The sequence below is a fragment of the Ochotona curzoniae genome, unplaced genomic scaffold (genome assembly GCF_017591425.1).
Source record: "Ochotona curzoniae isolate NIBS_2020 unplaced genomic scaffold, NIBS_Ocur_1.0 scaffold_4701, whole genome shotgun sequence".
NCBI lineage: Eukaryota > Metazoa > Chordata > Mammalia > Lagomorpha > Ochotonidae > Ochotona > Ochotona curzoniae.
The window spans coordinates 44,418,287-44,436,307 of record NW_024467122.1 but is presented as its reverse complement, the minus strand read 5'-3'; the positions used below and the strand labels follow the sequence as shown (position 1 = coordinate 44,436,307).

The following is an 18,021-nucleotide window of genomic DNA, read 5'->3' as shown; positions in this document are numbered from 1 at the left end:
ACCTTCCTTGGTAGTCTGCATAGGATATTCCATTTGAGTGATCAAAAATATAAATAAATAAATAAACACTGACTCTGTTTTTGCGAGAACAGTTGTAGTTTTTCCTGTTGGTAGCATGTATCTAACTACTTGAGGCAGAGGGTCATGTATAGAAAATATGCGAGAAATACACATTAACACCTTAAAATTATTTTTCTTGATGTGTAGTGTATAAGTCATAAGTGAGTGTATTAACATATAATTCTTTCTATGTGGTTTTCTTTTCTAGAGAGCTGCTTTTGCACATTTCCCTGAACTCTATGATTTTGCCCTTTCAAATGTGGCAGAAGTAGATACTCGAGAATCCTTGGTCAAATTTTTTGGGCCTCTTAGGTAAGACAACATGAATGAAAAACCATGTGTTCTCCTTTTGTATTTTGTTTTGTATTGTATTACTTTTCTTTGTATCTTTTAAGCATTTTTATAGTACTTAAGTATAATTATTATTCATTTCTAGAACTAGTACTTCCCTCCAGTAAAGTATCTCTGAGAATTTCCTTTTTAATTTTCATTTTGCGAAAGGGTTAAATTTATATTTTTCATACTATGTAATTTTATTAGATCTTAACTTGTTGAGGGTAGAATAGTTTGTCAAACCCATCAGTCATAAACAGTATATAATCAATAAAAGTTCTTTATGTGATTTAGAGGTAGGACCTGGGGAAATTTTTGCATCTTTAAAGTCTACAAAATTAACAGTATTCCTTGGCACTTAGCCATCTGCTCTCTGTTAATAGACTTTTGAAAGCAGTGGTAGAACAAGTGTTGGCTGATTGTTCATTTTCATGTAAGGCTTTAACAATAACCTTTACTACATATAGATGCATTTTGTACATTTAAATGACTTCACAGAGTTCTGTTAAATAAAACTTTTTACTGTATTTTAATCGTTCATAACTTTCAAGTTTTTGATAATTCTGTGTTGAGCATCCTTTTTGACCTTTGTCAGAATTCTTGGTACTTACTCCTAGAAACAGAATGGCTGACTCCGAAGGACTCTGTGTAGCATGAGCTTTTGTCCTAGTGGCCAGGAGGGCCTGGGTTTGCATCCCAGCTCTGGCTTTACTACTGCAGCTTCCTGCTGATGTGTACAGACTGTAGACATAGAGGAGGACTCAGATATGTGGGGCCTTCCCTGCATGACCTGGAATGAGTTGAAGGTTCAGGTTGAAAGTAAACTAGCAGGTTGAAGACTGCTCTTACTTTCAATTTCTCTCTGTGTGTCACTCTTCCTTGTAGACAAAAATAATTTTTTTTTTAAGAAAGAAAAGATTTCATGCAAAAATAATGTGGGATCCAATCATACCTATATATATATATATATACAAGGGTATCATAAAAAGTTTATGGGAAGTAGAATTAAAAATGTTCAATTTGATGGAAAACAATAAGTTCCATACAGTTTTTTCATAATACGCATTTTTCATGAGCTTTTTGAAGATCCCACATATGTGTTAGCATTTGCAAGTTAGATTTGCCCAAGAGAAGTGAAAACTGTTCTCCCAAGAATATGCACATGAAAGCATGTGGTGGCTTTCTTACCTGTCCAAAACTGGAATACACCAATATCCTTCAGCTGCTGACTAGGTAGACACACGCTATGATCTGTCCATACAATGGGACACTACTGCAGTGTGTATGTGAGGCCTAATGCCTTATGTAAAATAAAAACAACCATTGTGAGACGTGCGATTGAGTTCATTTGACCTTCTGGAAAAGGAAAAATGAGAAAGATTGAAAACAGATGTGTAGGTGCCAGGCACTGGGATGGGATATAAAGTAGTGGGCGGTAATCCTGGGGAATGATGGAACTGATCTGACAGAAGGATGTTAAATTCATGATGTTGAGTACAAGTTTTTCAGTGTCTTGTTGTCTCAACTGGAACTTCAGATTTTTTCAGTGTCAGCGAACACTAGCACTTGTTTTCTTAAAGTATAGGTTAATTTCATTTAGTTTTGAAAAAAAAAGAAGTGCTGCTTATCCAACGCAAATTAACTATATCATAGTCGGTCAGTCATTCTTTGAAGTGAAATTTGTGTACCAAGTTGTTATTTCCCATTTTTCTTCATGGAATTTTTTAAGCCTGAATATCCTATGATCTAAATCTAATAATATTAATAATTCCTTAAATAAAACTACATTTTAAAATATCTACCTGGAAGAGAGCAATATAGAGCATTCTCAGAAATTATTGAGAGGGAGTATTTCAAAAAGCAATTGCATGAATTTGTGTCTGCAGGAAGATGAGCTTACCTTTTAGTTTTTTTCTGGTGAACTTTTTGTGATGCGCTAATACCATTTCTGCTTTTGGTAGAGATCCGTGTGCTGCCTGGGATCATGCCAGAATCTTCATCTGCCATTGTTTTTGAATCCTCACTATAAATAAGCATGTAGAGGCAGTGGGGGGAAAGTAATGCTTTAGTGTTTAAACTGAAGTCCTTGCAGACATCTTGTAAGGGCTGGGTACCCCGAATGTAAAGGTTAAATTTTTATTGCTGGTTTTCGGTATTTGGTACTCATGTCATAGGATTGAGTTTACTGTTTTTTTTTTTAAGTGGGTAAGACTATTATTTTTTCCATATTGCTTCCTTCATGTTTAAAGGGAGGGTATTAAGGGAGAAGGCCCACCCAATTTCCCACCCTCACCAGGTGAATTTATTTTTTAAGCTGTCTAGAAAATGCTAAGAATCCAATATTCTTTATTCTGTAGTTCAAACACACTCCACCAGGTGGCATCATATCTCTGCTTGTTACCAACGCTTCCCAAAGATGAAGACACAACTTTTGATAAAGAATTTCTTCTTGAATTGCTGGTAAATATTAATGTTCTGTATTTTGTTCTGGTTTTGTAAGCTGTTCATAAATATATATGTCAGCAAAGATTTCTTCTGGGCCTTGTATATTAATGCGTAGTTGCACCACTAGAAAAATTCCAGGGATGTCTAGAAATACAGCAAGCTATCCAGTCTGGCATGGTGGACTTTTAGCAGGCTAATTCTCTACCTTTGGTACTAGTTCAAGTTCCAGCTGTTCCACTTCCAGTTTTACTGCTTGCTGGTGGCCTGGGCAGGCAACAGAGGAAAATTCAAGGCCTTTGCCCCTGCACCCACACGTGATACCTAGAAGAAGCTGCTGGGCCCCAGCTTCAGACTAACCTAGTTCTGGCTGTTGCGACCAAATGGGGAGTAAACCAGCAGATGAAAGGGTATTTTTCTCTCTGTTAACTCTGACTTGCAAGTAAAATACGTCCACTTAAAAAGCAAATAGCAAAATAGTAAGGTATCGTTGATCCACTGGTTGAATTCCAGGACTTCTTTTTCATCATTTTAGATGATGAAAATTAAAACTTACTTTTAAAAGTTTTGTATCAGAGTTTTCAAATCAAAATACTGTTTGATTTTGTAAAGGAAAACAGTACTGATGTATTTAGGAGTGACCGTCACATTCCTTTCTGATTTCTCAATGTAGTCCTCAGGCAATCACTGTAAACTGTATCCTGGATTTTTAAAAAATTATGATTCTTATTTAAGTGTATAATTCAGAAGCATATTTTGTTGTAATGTAGAAATACATACATCAAAACTAGTTCTTTTAGTATTGTTTTTTCATACGTTTGTAAGTACCTATTTTATAATAGAAATCCAGTTTTGTGTATTTTTTTAAACATAAATTGAGCCATGCTGTATTGTTCCATAGCTTTTTTTTTTCTGCATCTAATATGTTTGGGGTTCAGTTCACTTTGGTAGTATAGAAACATCTTATTTTCAGCTTCTGTATAATATTTTTGTTAGACAGATGAATGTTTAATCATACCATGGCTAGTGAAATTTTAGGTTGTTAACACTTTTCAATTCTAAAGATAATGGTACAATCCATCTGTATGCGTTTTTGTTGTTCATTTGTTTGTTTGTTTTCTTTTGTTGCCCATTTGTGAACGTTTAGGACAGATACCTAGAAGAGAAATGATTTGATTGAGATGTGTACTTATTCAGCATGCTAACGTGATATCCAATTATCCTTCAAAAGATATAATTCCCACAAATAATGTGCTAATGTGTTTCCCTAACATCTTACCAGCTTTGGTTGTTCTACCACTTTCCCAGTTTGCTCATCTAAGGAGTTAAAAACAGTAATTGTTTGTTGTAATTTTTGTTTACTTAAGATTGAATAGTTTTTCATGTTTCAGGCATTTTAATTTTTAAATAAACGTGTGCTGTACATATGGAATCATCCCAGGCTGACTATGATTTATTTTCCAAGCTACTGCTTTTAATAGAGATGTAAAAACAGTCTCACTATAAGAAAGAACACGTGTGCTGATATTGAGGCAGTGACAGAAAACTATTTGTAACAGGTGCTTAAGTGCCATCTGCGGAAGGGTTTTAAGTTAATTCAAATATGGAAAATTTTTATTAGTATACTTGGATGAAGTATGTCTTGGTCCACCATGTTTGCCTGCCTTCTTAACTGTTCATTGTCTCCGACGAGAAATGCCTTGCAAAAATTCCTTGGGCTGTCTTTTGACAAAGTGAAATCTCTTGTGAGATTTTGGAATTAATAATTCTTTTCTAAAGAAATAAGTCAGGACTTTTTTTTCCAGGAAAGTTTCTGATAGAAGTATAAAATTCATCTTGTGTCTTTTAGGGCCTTAGACCTAGACTTCTTTTTTTCGATGTGCAGAATATAACATTAATTTTCATATGTGTGTTACTTTTGAACATTATTAAGAAATATTAGAATTAATATGAAGATATGCATATCTACACCTAGAATTTTATCTCTAAAAGGTAGATAAGGTATAACAAAACAAAATTTAATTTTTAAAATCCATAGTGCTATAGCATGATCTTTTGTTTCTTCCTTTTCCTAAAGGATTTCCCAGACCTTGGATTCTTCTCACACACAAATTATGATTAGTACTTGAAATACAGATATTGTTGGGGCTGCTCTTGTGGCGCAGCAAGATAAGACATGGCCTGCAAATGCCATCATCCCATGTGAGCACTGGTTCAATTCCTGGCTGCTCAACCTCGATCTAGATTATAATATTCAGGTGCAGAGACCATCACTGAAGAGGCTAATTTATTTTAAAGGGGCTTTAACATACTTTTCAAGGGTTATATAACAGCTGTTTAATGAAAACTAATAAAGCATTTAAAGTTTCTTTTTTTTTTCTTTACAATGTTTGATACCAGGTCCCATGTTGTTGAGCTCCTGACACGTGCCTGTAACTTTGACATTGTCTTGCATTACTTTGATTTTCCTAAGAAATGTGAGAGGTGAATGGCACATTAGTTAAGTCCTTCTTGATTATTGGTACCTCTTTGAAATTTGATCAAGTGGGGAAAAAACAAAACAAAACAAAACAAAAAAACCCTCGAGGTGCTGTAGTACCTAAAAGGATAACTTCTTTTTCCATACTTCATGGTGAATATCTTGGTAAATTATTTTGATTGAAAAAAAAAAAATGCTTCCAACTTTGAGTGAGCCTGTTTTCTTTTAGGTATCTCGTCATGAACGTCGAATTTCTCAGATTCAGCAGTTGAACCAGATGCCTTTGTATCCAACAGAAAAAATTATATGGGATGAAAATATTGTTCCAACTGAGTATTATTCCGGGGAAGGTATGACAAAGAAATATAGGATTCAGGCATACATCTTGAAACTTAATTTAGTATTAATCATGTTATCATTGAAAATATACTCCAGTTTATGTACTTAATACATTTGGGTAATTTTCTGGTACTCCAAAGTTGAACTTTAACATCTAGAAAATTTTTTGTATTTTGAAAACCCTTAGCACTAAGGGTTTTTTTTGTATTTTGAATGCTTAGCACTAAGGGTTTTTTTTTTCTTAATTGAGGTATACTTGAATACGTACACTTGTACCTTGACCAAAAAATAATTACGACTGCTTTTAAGGAGATCTAGTAATGCAGGAAGTGTGACTTTCATTCAGACAGATTAGGTAGATACATGTTTTTCAGAGTTTTCTCTTGACTGCTGTTAGAGGAAGTAATGATCACCAGAAAGGCTGTTATCAATAGTTAGGCATGAACCCTTAGTTGTGATGCAAAATGGCTCTAACCTAGTTTATTCACCTATTTATTTTAAATGCTTTTGCTTATTCTCTGAGCACGAGAACTTGCTATGACTGAATATAAACAAAACCATTTTGAAGAAATGAGTCAAAAAAATTCCACAGGAAATCTTTTGAATAATAACATTTTTAAAAATGCAGATATTTTAAAGACGTCACAAGTATGAGTATCGGTGTATTAACTTAAAAGAAAGTAATGACTCCAGAGGCATGGCATAGTCTAATTTCAGTCATACCAGTGCACTGAAATTGTGCCGCATTTCAGGATAGGAAGTCTTCCTATCTTTGTATGTTCATGCAGGGATTAATGTATGGAAATATACACTTGGATGCTGAAAATATAAAATTTTGAGATAGTGATTATTGTAAAAGTTAGCAAATATTTATTTTCAGATATGAGAAGGAACTGTAAGAACAATCAGAGGGTTCTGGGTCAGCTGACAAAGTGGTTAAAAGGGTTGCTTTTAAAGTATCTTCCTGGTATCCGTTTTTATCACTTTTCTTTCTTCCTCTTTGGAGGAGCTTGCTTATTTGATCCACAGGGTTTCTCAGTGTCAGTTTTTTCTGGTTGGATACTAATGGTACAGAGCAGCATATCCACCTCATGCTTACCTTTCTTGTAAATTGGCGCCTGCAAGCAGAGGCGTGATTAGGCCACAGGTTCTCCTTTGGCAACATTCTTGCTGGTGATAGGAGGTACAATTTCTGTTTGCATATTGGAATACATTTTGTTTATAGAGTGATATCACAAAATGTTGATAATTTATTTTTAATTAAAATGTGGTATGGAAAAAATGCTTTCACTTGACCTGTGACCTGAAAGAAATTGAGTCAGTTTACAGGTCAGAACTTGTAAGTGATGTTAAGTATTTGCACACCAGTATTTGTTGCCTTTGAGTTCATTGTTGCTTTGGTGGTATGGATGAGGAAGATCAAAATAATCATCTGTCGGAAAGATGTCTTTGGGGGTTCTTTTTTAACAACAAGAAAAAAATTTGACATTGCTGCAGAATGCTTGATTATTTACTACACAAGAGAAATGGTGTAAAGTGAGCATAATGTAAAGAATATCGAGGTATAGAAGAAGATGTCTACAAGCAATACACGCCTTGTCGTTTAAGCTAGTCAGAGGGCAAATTTAGAGCACAGTAGTAGTAAGTTGAGATCAGTTTATAATGTAGTTTTCATTTTCACCATCTGTTGGGAGTAGCATTATCACTTTAACTTACCAAATAGTGGATGGTTGTTTTACCTAGTAGTTAAGACACTGGTTAAGATGCATGTGGCTATATCAGAGTGCATGAGTTTTAGTAGCTAGCTGTGCTCCTGAATCCAACTTGCTGCCAATGCAGACTCTGCAGAGTATGTAGGCAGCTCGTCACTTGGGTTTCAGGCACCTGTATGGGAGCTCATTCCAGTCCCTCGCCTTGCAGGCGCTTGGGAAGCCACCAGTGGATGGGAGCTTGCTTCCACTGTCTCTGTGACTCTGACCTCTGCCTCTCTGCCTCTTAAGTTAGTTCATTAATTTTGAAACAGTTTTCCCAAATAGAAATTAGTTGCTAAAGCAGAATTTCTAACATACTTGAGGCTATGTTAGTGTTAAATATTTTCCAATACTTTTAAGAAGCACAGTTTGCACGAATCACTGATAGATTGAAAAGATTTATAAAACTCATTCTTCATCTCTAATTCTTGATAGAATATGTTAAGTTCATCAACTGTGTGATAATAAAGACAACATATTAACAAATATGTTCAGAGATTTTAGATTGTTTTCAATTTTGTAGTTAAATTTTTTAAATGTGTAGAACAGATGTCTGATTAAAAGAATAACTGGTATAATAAACACTATTTTTCTTTTCAGGTTGTCTTGCCCTTCCAAAGTTAAATTTGCAGTTTTTGACTCTTCATGACTACCTCCTAAGGAATTTTAATCTTTTCCGCTTGGAATCAACTTATGAAATCAGACAGGACATTGAGGATAGTGTCAGCAGAATGAAGCCATGGTTAGTAAACGAGTTCAACTTACAAAATGGGATACAACAGTGATTGATATACTTCTCTCAGATGTGTATCGAAATACACTTCATAAAAACTTCATAAGTGTTTTTAGAAAGAATATACCTGGCATGAAACTGTCCTCTAACATAGAAGGTATCAGCCCTCTTCTGAGTTCTTTAATGTAAATTAAAATACCTCAAAAGTGTTACGTGTAAATGTAGATGTGGGTATTTGGGGATTAGTATAAGGCTGCAGGGTTGAGGGAGGAGAAGTGAGCCGGACATTGAAAAAAGACAAAGAGGGGAAGGTATGGGCTGAGCAGCAGGCCTGTGCCAGGCAGGACAGTGTACTGGTTGAAGTTTATGGTTGGTATTCCATCCTGGCTGCTCTTGGGACTGCCGTCTCAGCCAGCCTTTCTTGGGGACAGGGAACACTGCCAGCCATCACATGGATGGAGACACTGCAAAATCTTCTCTGGCCCTCCATCTGTAGGTGGCTTAAAGACAGCAAATTATCAGGATTCACTTTTGGGACCATTTGAGTAGGTCTAGTTATGTGAGGAACTTTTCTCTTTAAACATGACTCCCACCTGCTAGCTCATGTCTGGGATTCCTTTGCCTAAGAAAAGTCTTCCATTCCAATTAACATATGCAGTTCTGTATTATGGGATTTCCTGAAGGTTAAATTTGGTTGTTTAGACATGACTGACTTTGGGTAAATGCTCTTTATTCACTACTTTGTGTAAGTCAGAAGTAGGGATAAGTTACATATCACAAGTAATCAGAAATGAATAAAGTTAATTTTGTGAAATGAACTTTTTTTTAAAGATTTTATTAGAAAATCAGATATACAGAGAGGAGGAGAGACAGAAATCTATCCCATCTGATGGTTTACTCCCCAAGTGACTGCAACAGTGGGTGCTGCGCCAACTGAAGCCAGGAGCCAGGAGCTCTTCCAGGTCTCCCACATGGGTGCAGGGTCCCAAGGCCTTAGGCCTTCCTTGACTGCTTTCCCAGGCCACAAGCAGGGAGCGGGATGGGAAGTGGAGCTGCCAGGATTAGAACTGGTGCCCATATGGGATCCAAGCCCTTTCAAGGCAAGGACTTTAGCCGCTGTGCCACAGTGCTGGGCCCGTGAAATGAACTTTTAAAAAATTGTGTTATAATGACATCATATAATACATTATACTACGTTTTATTTGAAAAGTTCAACAATTTTTTAGTATAAGTAGATTCAGGTGGTTCCCAGGCCTCTTCTTCCTCATTACAGAAAGCCACCCATTGGCACTGTAATTAAGCTCTATTTTTTACTTCCATATTTTATACAGAGTTCTATTTTTTTAATTAATTATTATGTGAAAAGTTATTCTGGGTGAGACTATAAAGCACACAGCCTTTAATATTTTGACTTAATAATCAGTTGAGTCAGTAGGCAGGCCAGCACTCTGAAACTTGTATACCCACAGGCTGATCTTCCCTGCCCACAACTTTGCTGGAATTATTGCCCATTGTACTCCAGGGCAGTGCTTGGGGAATTTATTAGGGATTTGCTAAATAACAGTTCAACAAAGAGAATGAGTATACATTTTGCCTAACTTCCTGCACGACCAAAAGAATTCTCATGATCTGCTAACAAAGGAGCTTTTGTAATTTTTACCATTTTATGGCAAGGGAAAAGAAATGTCACTTCTGGAAGTTAGATCTATCACATATGAGCAAATGATTCCAAGTGTACATTTCTAACCCTGCGATTGAAAACTGTGTTTTCTGTACCATGTATCTTGAGAGTAGGGATATTTGTACTCATTGTGTGGTTCCGAGTGTGTTTTCAAGTTGCTAAAGCCACTGAGCAACAATAAGAAAGGATGTGCTTGTAAAAAGCATAAGTCTGTGCTTTTTAGTGCTTTACGTGTCAAGTGGATTTTGTAAGAGAGGAGTAATGTGAGTACATTAGTGATTGCCTAGGGAGGAGAGCGGGGATTGACTGCTGTTGGACCTTAGAGATAGTTTGTCCGGGTAATGAAAATGTTCTAAAATCGGACTTTGGTGATTGATACAAGCTCATAAAATTTACCAAAAATCATTGAATTGAACATTCTATTGCATGAGTTTTATGATATATAAATTATACTGCAATGTAACTTCTTTATGAAGTGATAGAGAGTTATTTCACAAGTATTTAAAGCTAAGATAATGTTCCAGCACTAATCACATCATTGAGTTGCAGAACTTTTGATTAGTTTCTCCCTTTAGTGCTGCAAAGTTCTGTGGATTTTTATTGTGAAACAAAGCATATGCATGTGATGTGATTTATCTTTATAAGTATTACGGTTTGGGCAGTAATTTCTCATTTTCAAGTGTTGCTATAGTTTTTATATTACATATTTCCCATACTGCTTCATTTAAAAACTAAAGCACTAGTTAGACTATCATAGAATAATGAGTATTTTTATGCTGATCTATAGAAGCATCTTATAAATGATTTGAATATTTTTAAAAATTTGATTAAATGATTTCAATCATGTAATGCTTCTTCTCAAAGGAAACATTTGTATAGATACAGTTTGCTTGCTTTAAATTTATTTCAAATCATAATTTATTATAAAATGTATTTGAAGTAACTTATAGTGATACTAAAAATATAGAGATAAAACATTAAAAATAGAGACTATCTTGATGAGGAAGAGAAAAAGGTAAATATTTAAATGGCTTCCCAACAGAGGAGTGTGTCTCTTACTTCCTGCTTTGGACCATGTTTACCTTTTTCATAGAGTCAGAGTGTTAAGGAACACTCCAGAGGTCCAGGAGTGAAGATGAGGGATTAGATCAGCACCACACCCATCTTACCCAAAAGCAAAAGGGAAGTCTTCAACCTGAAATGAAAGAATACTAATTAGTAACATGGAAGACGCTGAGTAGCTAAAAGTATCACACTTCCTGATTTTAAAATATATTGTACAGTTATTATAATCAAAGTTATTGTCATCAAATAGTATGATCCTGTCATAAAAAGATACACAGACCATTGAAAGAAGATAGAAAACCCTGAAATAAACCCACACATATATGATCAACTCTGCCACAAATACACAAAATTTGAAGGATAGTCTTTTCAACAAATGATGTTAGTAAAACTAGATAACCACTTGTGTACATACAAAAGAGAAGTTGAATCCCTTTATTACACCAAACCAAAATAATGAACTGAAAACAGATTAGAGACACAGACATGATATACATTTCCTGGGTGAATACAGACGGGGAAAGCTTGATGATACTGGTTGAGATGATGAATGTTTTGGACCATAAATAACAAAAGCAAAAATAATAAAAAGGGGACTATATCAAACTAACATTTCTATACTACGAAGAAAATGATCAGAAAAATGAAAAGACAAACCTATAAAATGGGAAAAAATATTTGCAAATCATATAGCCAATGGAGATGAATAGCCAAAATATATAAGGTACTTGTGTAATTTAATAGCAAGAAAAACAAAAATACAAAGCCTCCAAATGTTCCAATTAGAGATGCTGCAGGGCCTGAATAGACACTTCTTCAGAGCAGGCATACAGTCAGCCAACAAGTCTTTGATATTTTCCGTGTCATTGCTGGGAGGCCAGTCAAAGCCACAGTGAGATTATCAGCAGACACCTGATGAAATGGCCACCATCAGAAAGTCAAAAGTGTCGGTAAGGTTGCTGCACTCGTAGTGGCGCTGTGACTTTCACCATTACGGAAAATAGTATGGAAGTTCTTTAAAAAAAATATGATCTAACAATCCCACTTCTAGGTAAATGAACATGCAAAAGAAATGAAGTCACCTTTCTAACAAATCTGCACACCTATATATTCATTGCAAATTATACACAATACTAGATACGGAAACTGCGTTTATTAAGAGGTATTTGGCTAAAGTATGTAAATGTATGTGTATACATGAGCACACAATAGAATATAGATACATACGTACACAGGATAATTCAGTCTTAAGGAAGCAGGAAATCCTCCCATTTTGAGCAACATGGATAAATGTGGAATACATTATACTGGCTGAAATGGCCAAATAATGGAAAGAGAGATTCTGATAATCTCACATAGCACTAGAATTTGAAATAGTCAAACTCTCAGAACCAGAGAAGGGTGGTTATTGGGGCTTAGCTTGGGGGGAAGCAGGCAAATGTGTCAGAGGGCACAAATCTGTGCAGAAGTTCTAGACGCATGATATTCAGTATGTAAAGGCTGTAATTTGTTTTATATGTTATTTTGTATGCTAATGCTGTATGTTTGAAATTTGCCAAATGAGTAGATCCGTTTTTATTAGCATACAAAAAAAGTGATTAAATGTGTGAACATGTTTGTTAGCTTGATTTGGTAAGAATTTCACCATGTATATATCTGTGAAATTCATGCTGTACTTCTTGCACTTTTGTAATTCCCATCATTTGTACATCAGTGAAGTGGAAAAGTGTGCTGAAGGAGTTTTTTCTTCACTAAAACGGCTCAGCTCTAGGATACTGTTATTCCCGTAGCATTACCAAGGAGAGGGGGATGTCCTTTTACTCCCTATATACTGGGGTTTGGAATTTTTTTTCAAAGTTCAGAAATAAGGGCTATTCATGTTAGGAAGTGAATACTAGCTAAACATGCATGCTTACTAGTTTTATTTGTGTGAAAGTTGGACTAAAGCTATTTTTTTTGTCAGAGTAATTATCCATTTCTTTGTTTTCTAGGCAGTCTGAGTACGGTGGTGTCGTGTTTGGTGGCTGGGCACGGATGGCCCAGCCCATTGTGGCTTTCACCGTAGTTGAGGTTGCTAAACCCAACATAGGTGAAAACTGGCCCACTCGAGTTCGTGCAGATGTTACCATCAATCTGAATGTTAGAGATCACATCAAAGATGAATGGGAAGGTAATTTAGTATTTTAGAAGGTATACTTGCCTTTTGTATTTTCAGGTTTGAATATTCACTTCGAGTGTTAAGCTGAATTATGGAATGTAAGCTTCTGTTAGATGGTTGTCTTTGAAGTTTGATTTATAGAGTAGCAGCTGGCTTTCTGATTTTTAATAGTAAAGCTCAAGGATCATGCAGGAATATTTAAATCTTACTATCTTGTTAAAAACAGTCTTTCAGAAGGTTTTGAAAATTGCAATTTGCAATGCTGAAATGAGAGCACCTTAAACTTTGTAAGATAATTACAGACTTGTAGGCTCAATGTAAAAAGAATGGAAACATGAGTGTTCATAAAAGAATCTATACATAATTTGCACATATAAATAGGGTAAGTCAGGAAAACTGGAAATAAAGACTGAAAAGCATATTTATTGGAATGCAAGGAAACAATTCAAAGGAAATAGTTTATTTTTGTGATGGGAGTGAGGGAGAAGAAGAATTGGTGAAATCAGAGATACTCAAGGACATCTAGTGATATGTTGCTGCGCTTAGAAGTAAAAAACAAAACAAAACAAAAAAACCTGTTAATTTACACTTATACCAGGTAGTAACTGATGACCTGGTTAAGTGGTGCAACATGACGTGCGGTGAGGTGTAATTTTATGTCCCTTGCCTGCCAGTGTCTACCGTACTTGGGGCTTGGCAGCCGTGGAGTCTGTTAGTTGCACTAAGGATGTGTTGATGCGGACTTTGAAAGGAGTCTGCTGTTTCTTAATGTTTACTTCAGAAAGTTTGCACTATTTGCCATCTGAAGCTACATTCTCAACTATCCTTCTCAAGATGATATCTGTGAATAATACTTTTCTGCCTCAATGAATTATTCTCAAGTAGACCAATTCTAGTGAAATACAGTTTAGACTATATTTAGGATTACACTGATGGAAGCCAAAACTGATATGAGAAACCTACTAAATATACAGACAAATTGTATCTTAACCATATTTTTGATTACTTATTAAGAATGTTAAAAATAAGAATAATGGCAGACATCCCATTTGGAGCTATAGCATGAATTGCAGGGCTTACTCAGAATTGAGTTCATGACATAAAATTTTCTAATTTTAATATAAAAAGGATTTCATTTTAATTATAACATTCAAACATTGGGTATTATAGGAAATCCTATAGTTGTGTAAGAATGCAATTATAAATCTTGATCACTCCTGATATTTTGAATATGTATAATATCTCTGTTCCAAAATAACAGGTTGATAATTTGTCAACATATGTCTGAAAGAAATGAAATTCTAATGCAAAAATGTCTATATTTCACCAGGGCTTCGTAAACATGATGTGTGTTTCTTAATTACTGTGCGGCCCACAAAACCCTATGGTACTAAGTTTGACCGAAGGAGGCCATTTATTGAGCAGGTTGGCCTGGTGTATGTCAGAGGCTGTGAAATCCAGGGCATGCTGGATGATAAGGGGCGTGTCATTGAAGACGGTATGGTGTTCCATATAATGGGGGGAAAATGCATGCTTAAAGAGTGGTACATTTCTTTGCCTTTTTTCCCTTTTTACTTCTTAGGTGGACAGTTTAGCTATTGTATATACTAAATAAAACAAAAGGATTGTACATGAATTACCCCTAAGTTATTACCTCCTAGTTTGAAAAATAGGTAACATGATTTCTAAACTTCTTTGTTAGATATTTGAAAGGACAGGGTCTTTTGAAACCAATCTTTATTCAAAATTGTCCCCTTAAAATACTTTATAATATTAAAAAAGAAAACTTGATCAACACCTCTTATGATTGCTTACACTTTTTGTATTCAATGATTTGTTTCTGTAATTTTTCTTTCTTTGAATTTTAATGCTTTGATTCAATATGACAATGGTTGCTGATTGAAATCAGTACAATTCTATGCTTGGAAATATATGGTGCTATTTGGATAGTCATATGACAGGGCAGGTGGGGAATGACAGGCTGTGTCTGGGCTTGTCTCATTTCCTGTTTAGTCACCCATGTTTCTTTGTATGTATGCTGATGATAGTAGATATGGAATGGAGGCAATTAGAAAAAGTAACCTCTGCCAAGGAATCAAAATTATGTATTAAATTCTACAATACATACACTTATTTAATTTAAAAAGATTACTGTACTTTACATAAGGCAGTAGGAGCGTTGATGACTGACACAGTCAAATTGTTTGACTTCCAGGAGCTCTTGTTTTAGTTGAGAGTACATGCAAATAATGGTAGCACATGGTATTATATTGTAAGCATGACTAGGTATAAGTAATTCCTAGAATTTAGTAAAAGAAGAAATATTTTTTAGCTTCGTTGAACTTTAAATATGTAAGGAGAGGACATTCTGATAAAGGGGAATGGTCAGTTTATTTCTTACACAAATCTTTTGTCAGTTTATTTCTAACACAAATATTTTTCAAAATGTTTAGGACCCGAACCTAGACCCAATCTTCGAGGAGAGTCGAGGACATTTAGAGTGTTTTTGGATCCAAACCAGTATCAACAAGATATGACCAACACTATACAAAATGGAGCAGAAGATGTGTATGACACTTTCAATATAATAATGAGGAGAAAACCAAAGGAGAATAACTTTAAGGTAATCTAGGGACTCTTTATACTTTCTCATAGAAGTCTGAAAACATAATTTATAATTTTTAATACCTAAGTACGTGGATATTGATTAATAAAAATATTTGTTTTAAACCCTTTTTCATTCTTAATATGTAAAAATTAAATATTTGGAAATTGATATGCCAAATCTTTTTTGTCCCTTTAAAGAGTTTAAGAACCAAACATATAAACAAACCTAAGTGTTAATTTAAAGGTCAGCTTTCTTCCTCTTGTTTTTATATGTTAGGTGCTTTGCTTATGCCCGTTGTAAGGGAAAGAGAACAACTGGCTTTGTTATTTCCTGGGGCTTTTCAATGTGTCAAGTCGGTATACTTCTAGATCTTTAGGCATGCATATGTGACACTTTGAGGCTTTGAATGATTCTATGATATAATATCTTTGTAGATCTCTCATTAGTGGGGGGGGAATAGGAGGTTTGGGTACTATAATTTTATAATTTTGTTGGGAGAAGAGTTTTACTAAAGGAAAAATTTTAAAACTTGCTGTCTGAAACTGTACTAGAAAATTTGACCAATCATAGCATCTGATAACATCTAGTTTTTCAGAAAGATTGCCTTTTTTTTCTTTTCTTTATAGTGCTTCTTATATATTTCTATAACTTTACCTTGTTTTTTCCATATTTGTGATTAAAAGAAGAAAACCTCTTGAAGTTGCTTTCCATCTCAATCTAGTCATCAGAGACAAAAATAGAGAAGAACTTTTGATTTTCCATCTCAATCTAGTCATTGGAGACAAAACCACAGAAGAACTTTTGATTTCTCTTTATTTGACACTGCACATCCAACCCATCAATGACCTGCTGATCTCAGGCAGTGATGCCATGTTGTATACCATCAGATCACATCCCTGCCTCACTTGTGCCTGTTCTTCTGCTTATATTGATGTCCATGTGGCAGCTCACTGTCCTTTGAAAATATAAATTATACCTTCATATCTGTTCCTATCACATCAGATAATTCTCAGGCAGACATTTGGTGCGACACTTAAGATGGCCCTTGTAATGCTACATCTCATTTCAAACTGCTGGGGTTCAGGTCCTGGTTGTGCTCCATAGGCCGTGTTGAAAAGACTATCATAATTTGTCCTCACTATCTCTCCAACATCATTTTGTAACATTATTCACTCCAGGATAGCAACAGTGACCTTTTTGCTGTTCTAACAATAATAAAGAAGACTTTATATAATGTATACTGTCTACCTGGATAATTTTCCCCAGTATGTACATGGTTTGTTCCTTCATTTGATGTGGCCAACTCTGCTTAAATGTCACCACTTAAAAGAAGCCTTTTCTGGCAACATTTCTTAGAGTAGTTTCTAGCTTTCTCATCGTTCTCTGTTTTATTAGCCTTATATTTTTCCCTCAAGGCCCTGACAATTATATTTTTCTGATTTCCGTATTGGAATGAAAGCCTTTGAGGGCAATCATTATCTGGCAGGGTAGGCCTAGCACTTAAAACTACACCTGATACATCATGTGTGCATAATAAATACTTACGGAGTGAATGAAGGATGGAGAAATGTTAAGAGCTTCCAAGTATCTAATATATCTAATATGGTTTCACATTTGGTCAGTTATCAATAAATGAATCTCAGTCACTTCAGTAACAACTTTTTCTCAATCAATTTATTTGAACATTTTCTTTAGTGCCTATGGTGCATCTGATGTTGTGCTAAGTTATATGGAGTTTAGTAAGACATAGCTTGTACCTTTGGGAAGCTTGTAATGCTATGAGGAAGTTAGAAATGTAAACCAGAAACTCTGCCATAAAAGGTTACAAGGTGCCCAAAGCTGTAACGGGTGTAGATAAAAGTGTCAAAAGGGGCTCAGAAAAAGCATTCAGATTCTGGTTGAATAAGAGGAGGAATGCACTGAATGTATCATTGGTGCTTCCTAATAGGCAAGACTGGCTTCCCATGCATTTCCTTCTCTGTTTTGCAAATTGTGGGTTTCGCCCATTTACTTATTGCTTGACAGTTGTCTCCCTCTCTTCACTGTCTCCTTACAACCATGAGCCTGCATTACATGAGTTCCTACCATTGTACAATGCTGATTTTTAAAATATTTATTTATTTATTTTTATTGGAAAGGCAGATATGCAGAGAGAAGGAAATAATAGATCTTCCATCCAGTGGTTCACTCCCCAAATAGCCGCAAATGGCCAGAGCTGAGCTGATTCAAGGCCAGGAGCTTCTTCTAGTTGTCCCACACAGGTATAAGGTCCCAAGGGCTTAGGCCATCCTCTACTGCTTTCCTAGGCCACAAGCAGAGAGCTGGATGGAAAATGGAGCAGCTGGAATATAAACTGGTGCCCAAATGGGATC

The 18,021-nt window shown here is 35.4% G+C and overlaps 1 protein-coding gene across 1 annotated transcript in view; it reads left to right on the top strand.

Annotated features, from left to right (window-relative positions):
* Positions 1–18,021, top strand: part of AQR (aquarius intron-binding spliceosomal factor) — an 80,990-nt gene that overhangs the window by 27,222 nt on the left and 35,747 nt on the right. Inside the window, exons 13-19 of the mRNA XM_040970040.1 lie at positions 269–372; positions 2,751–2,853; positions 5,544–5,664; positions 8,005–8,146; positions 12,875–13,053; positions 14,372–14,539; positions 15,495–15,664. Coding sequence (XP_040825974.1) covers positions 269–372; positions 2,751–2,853; positions 5,544–5,664; positions 8,005–8,146; positions 12,875–13,053; positions 14,372–14,539; positions 15,495–15,664 — 987 coding nt within the window. The remainder of the gene's footprint in view (positions 1–268; positions 373–2,750; positions 2,854–5,543; positions 5,665–8,004; positions 8,147–12,874; positions 13,054–14,371; positions 14,540–15,494; positions 15,665–18,021) is intronic.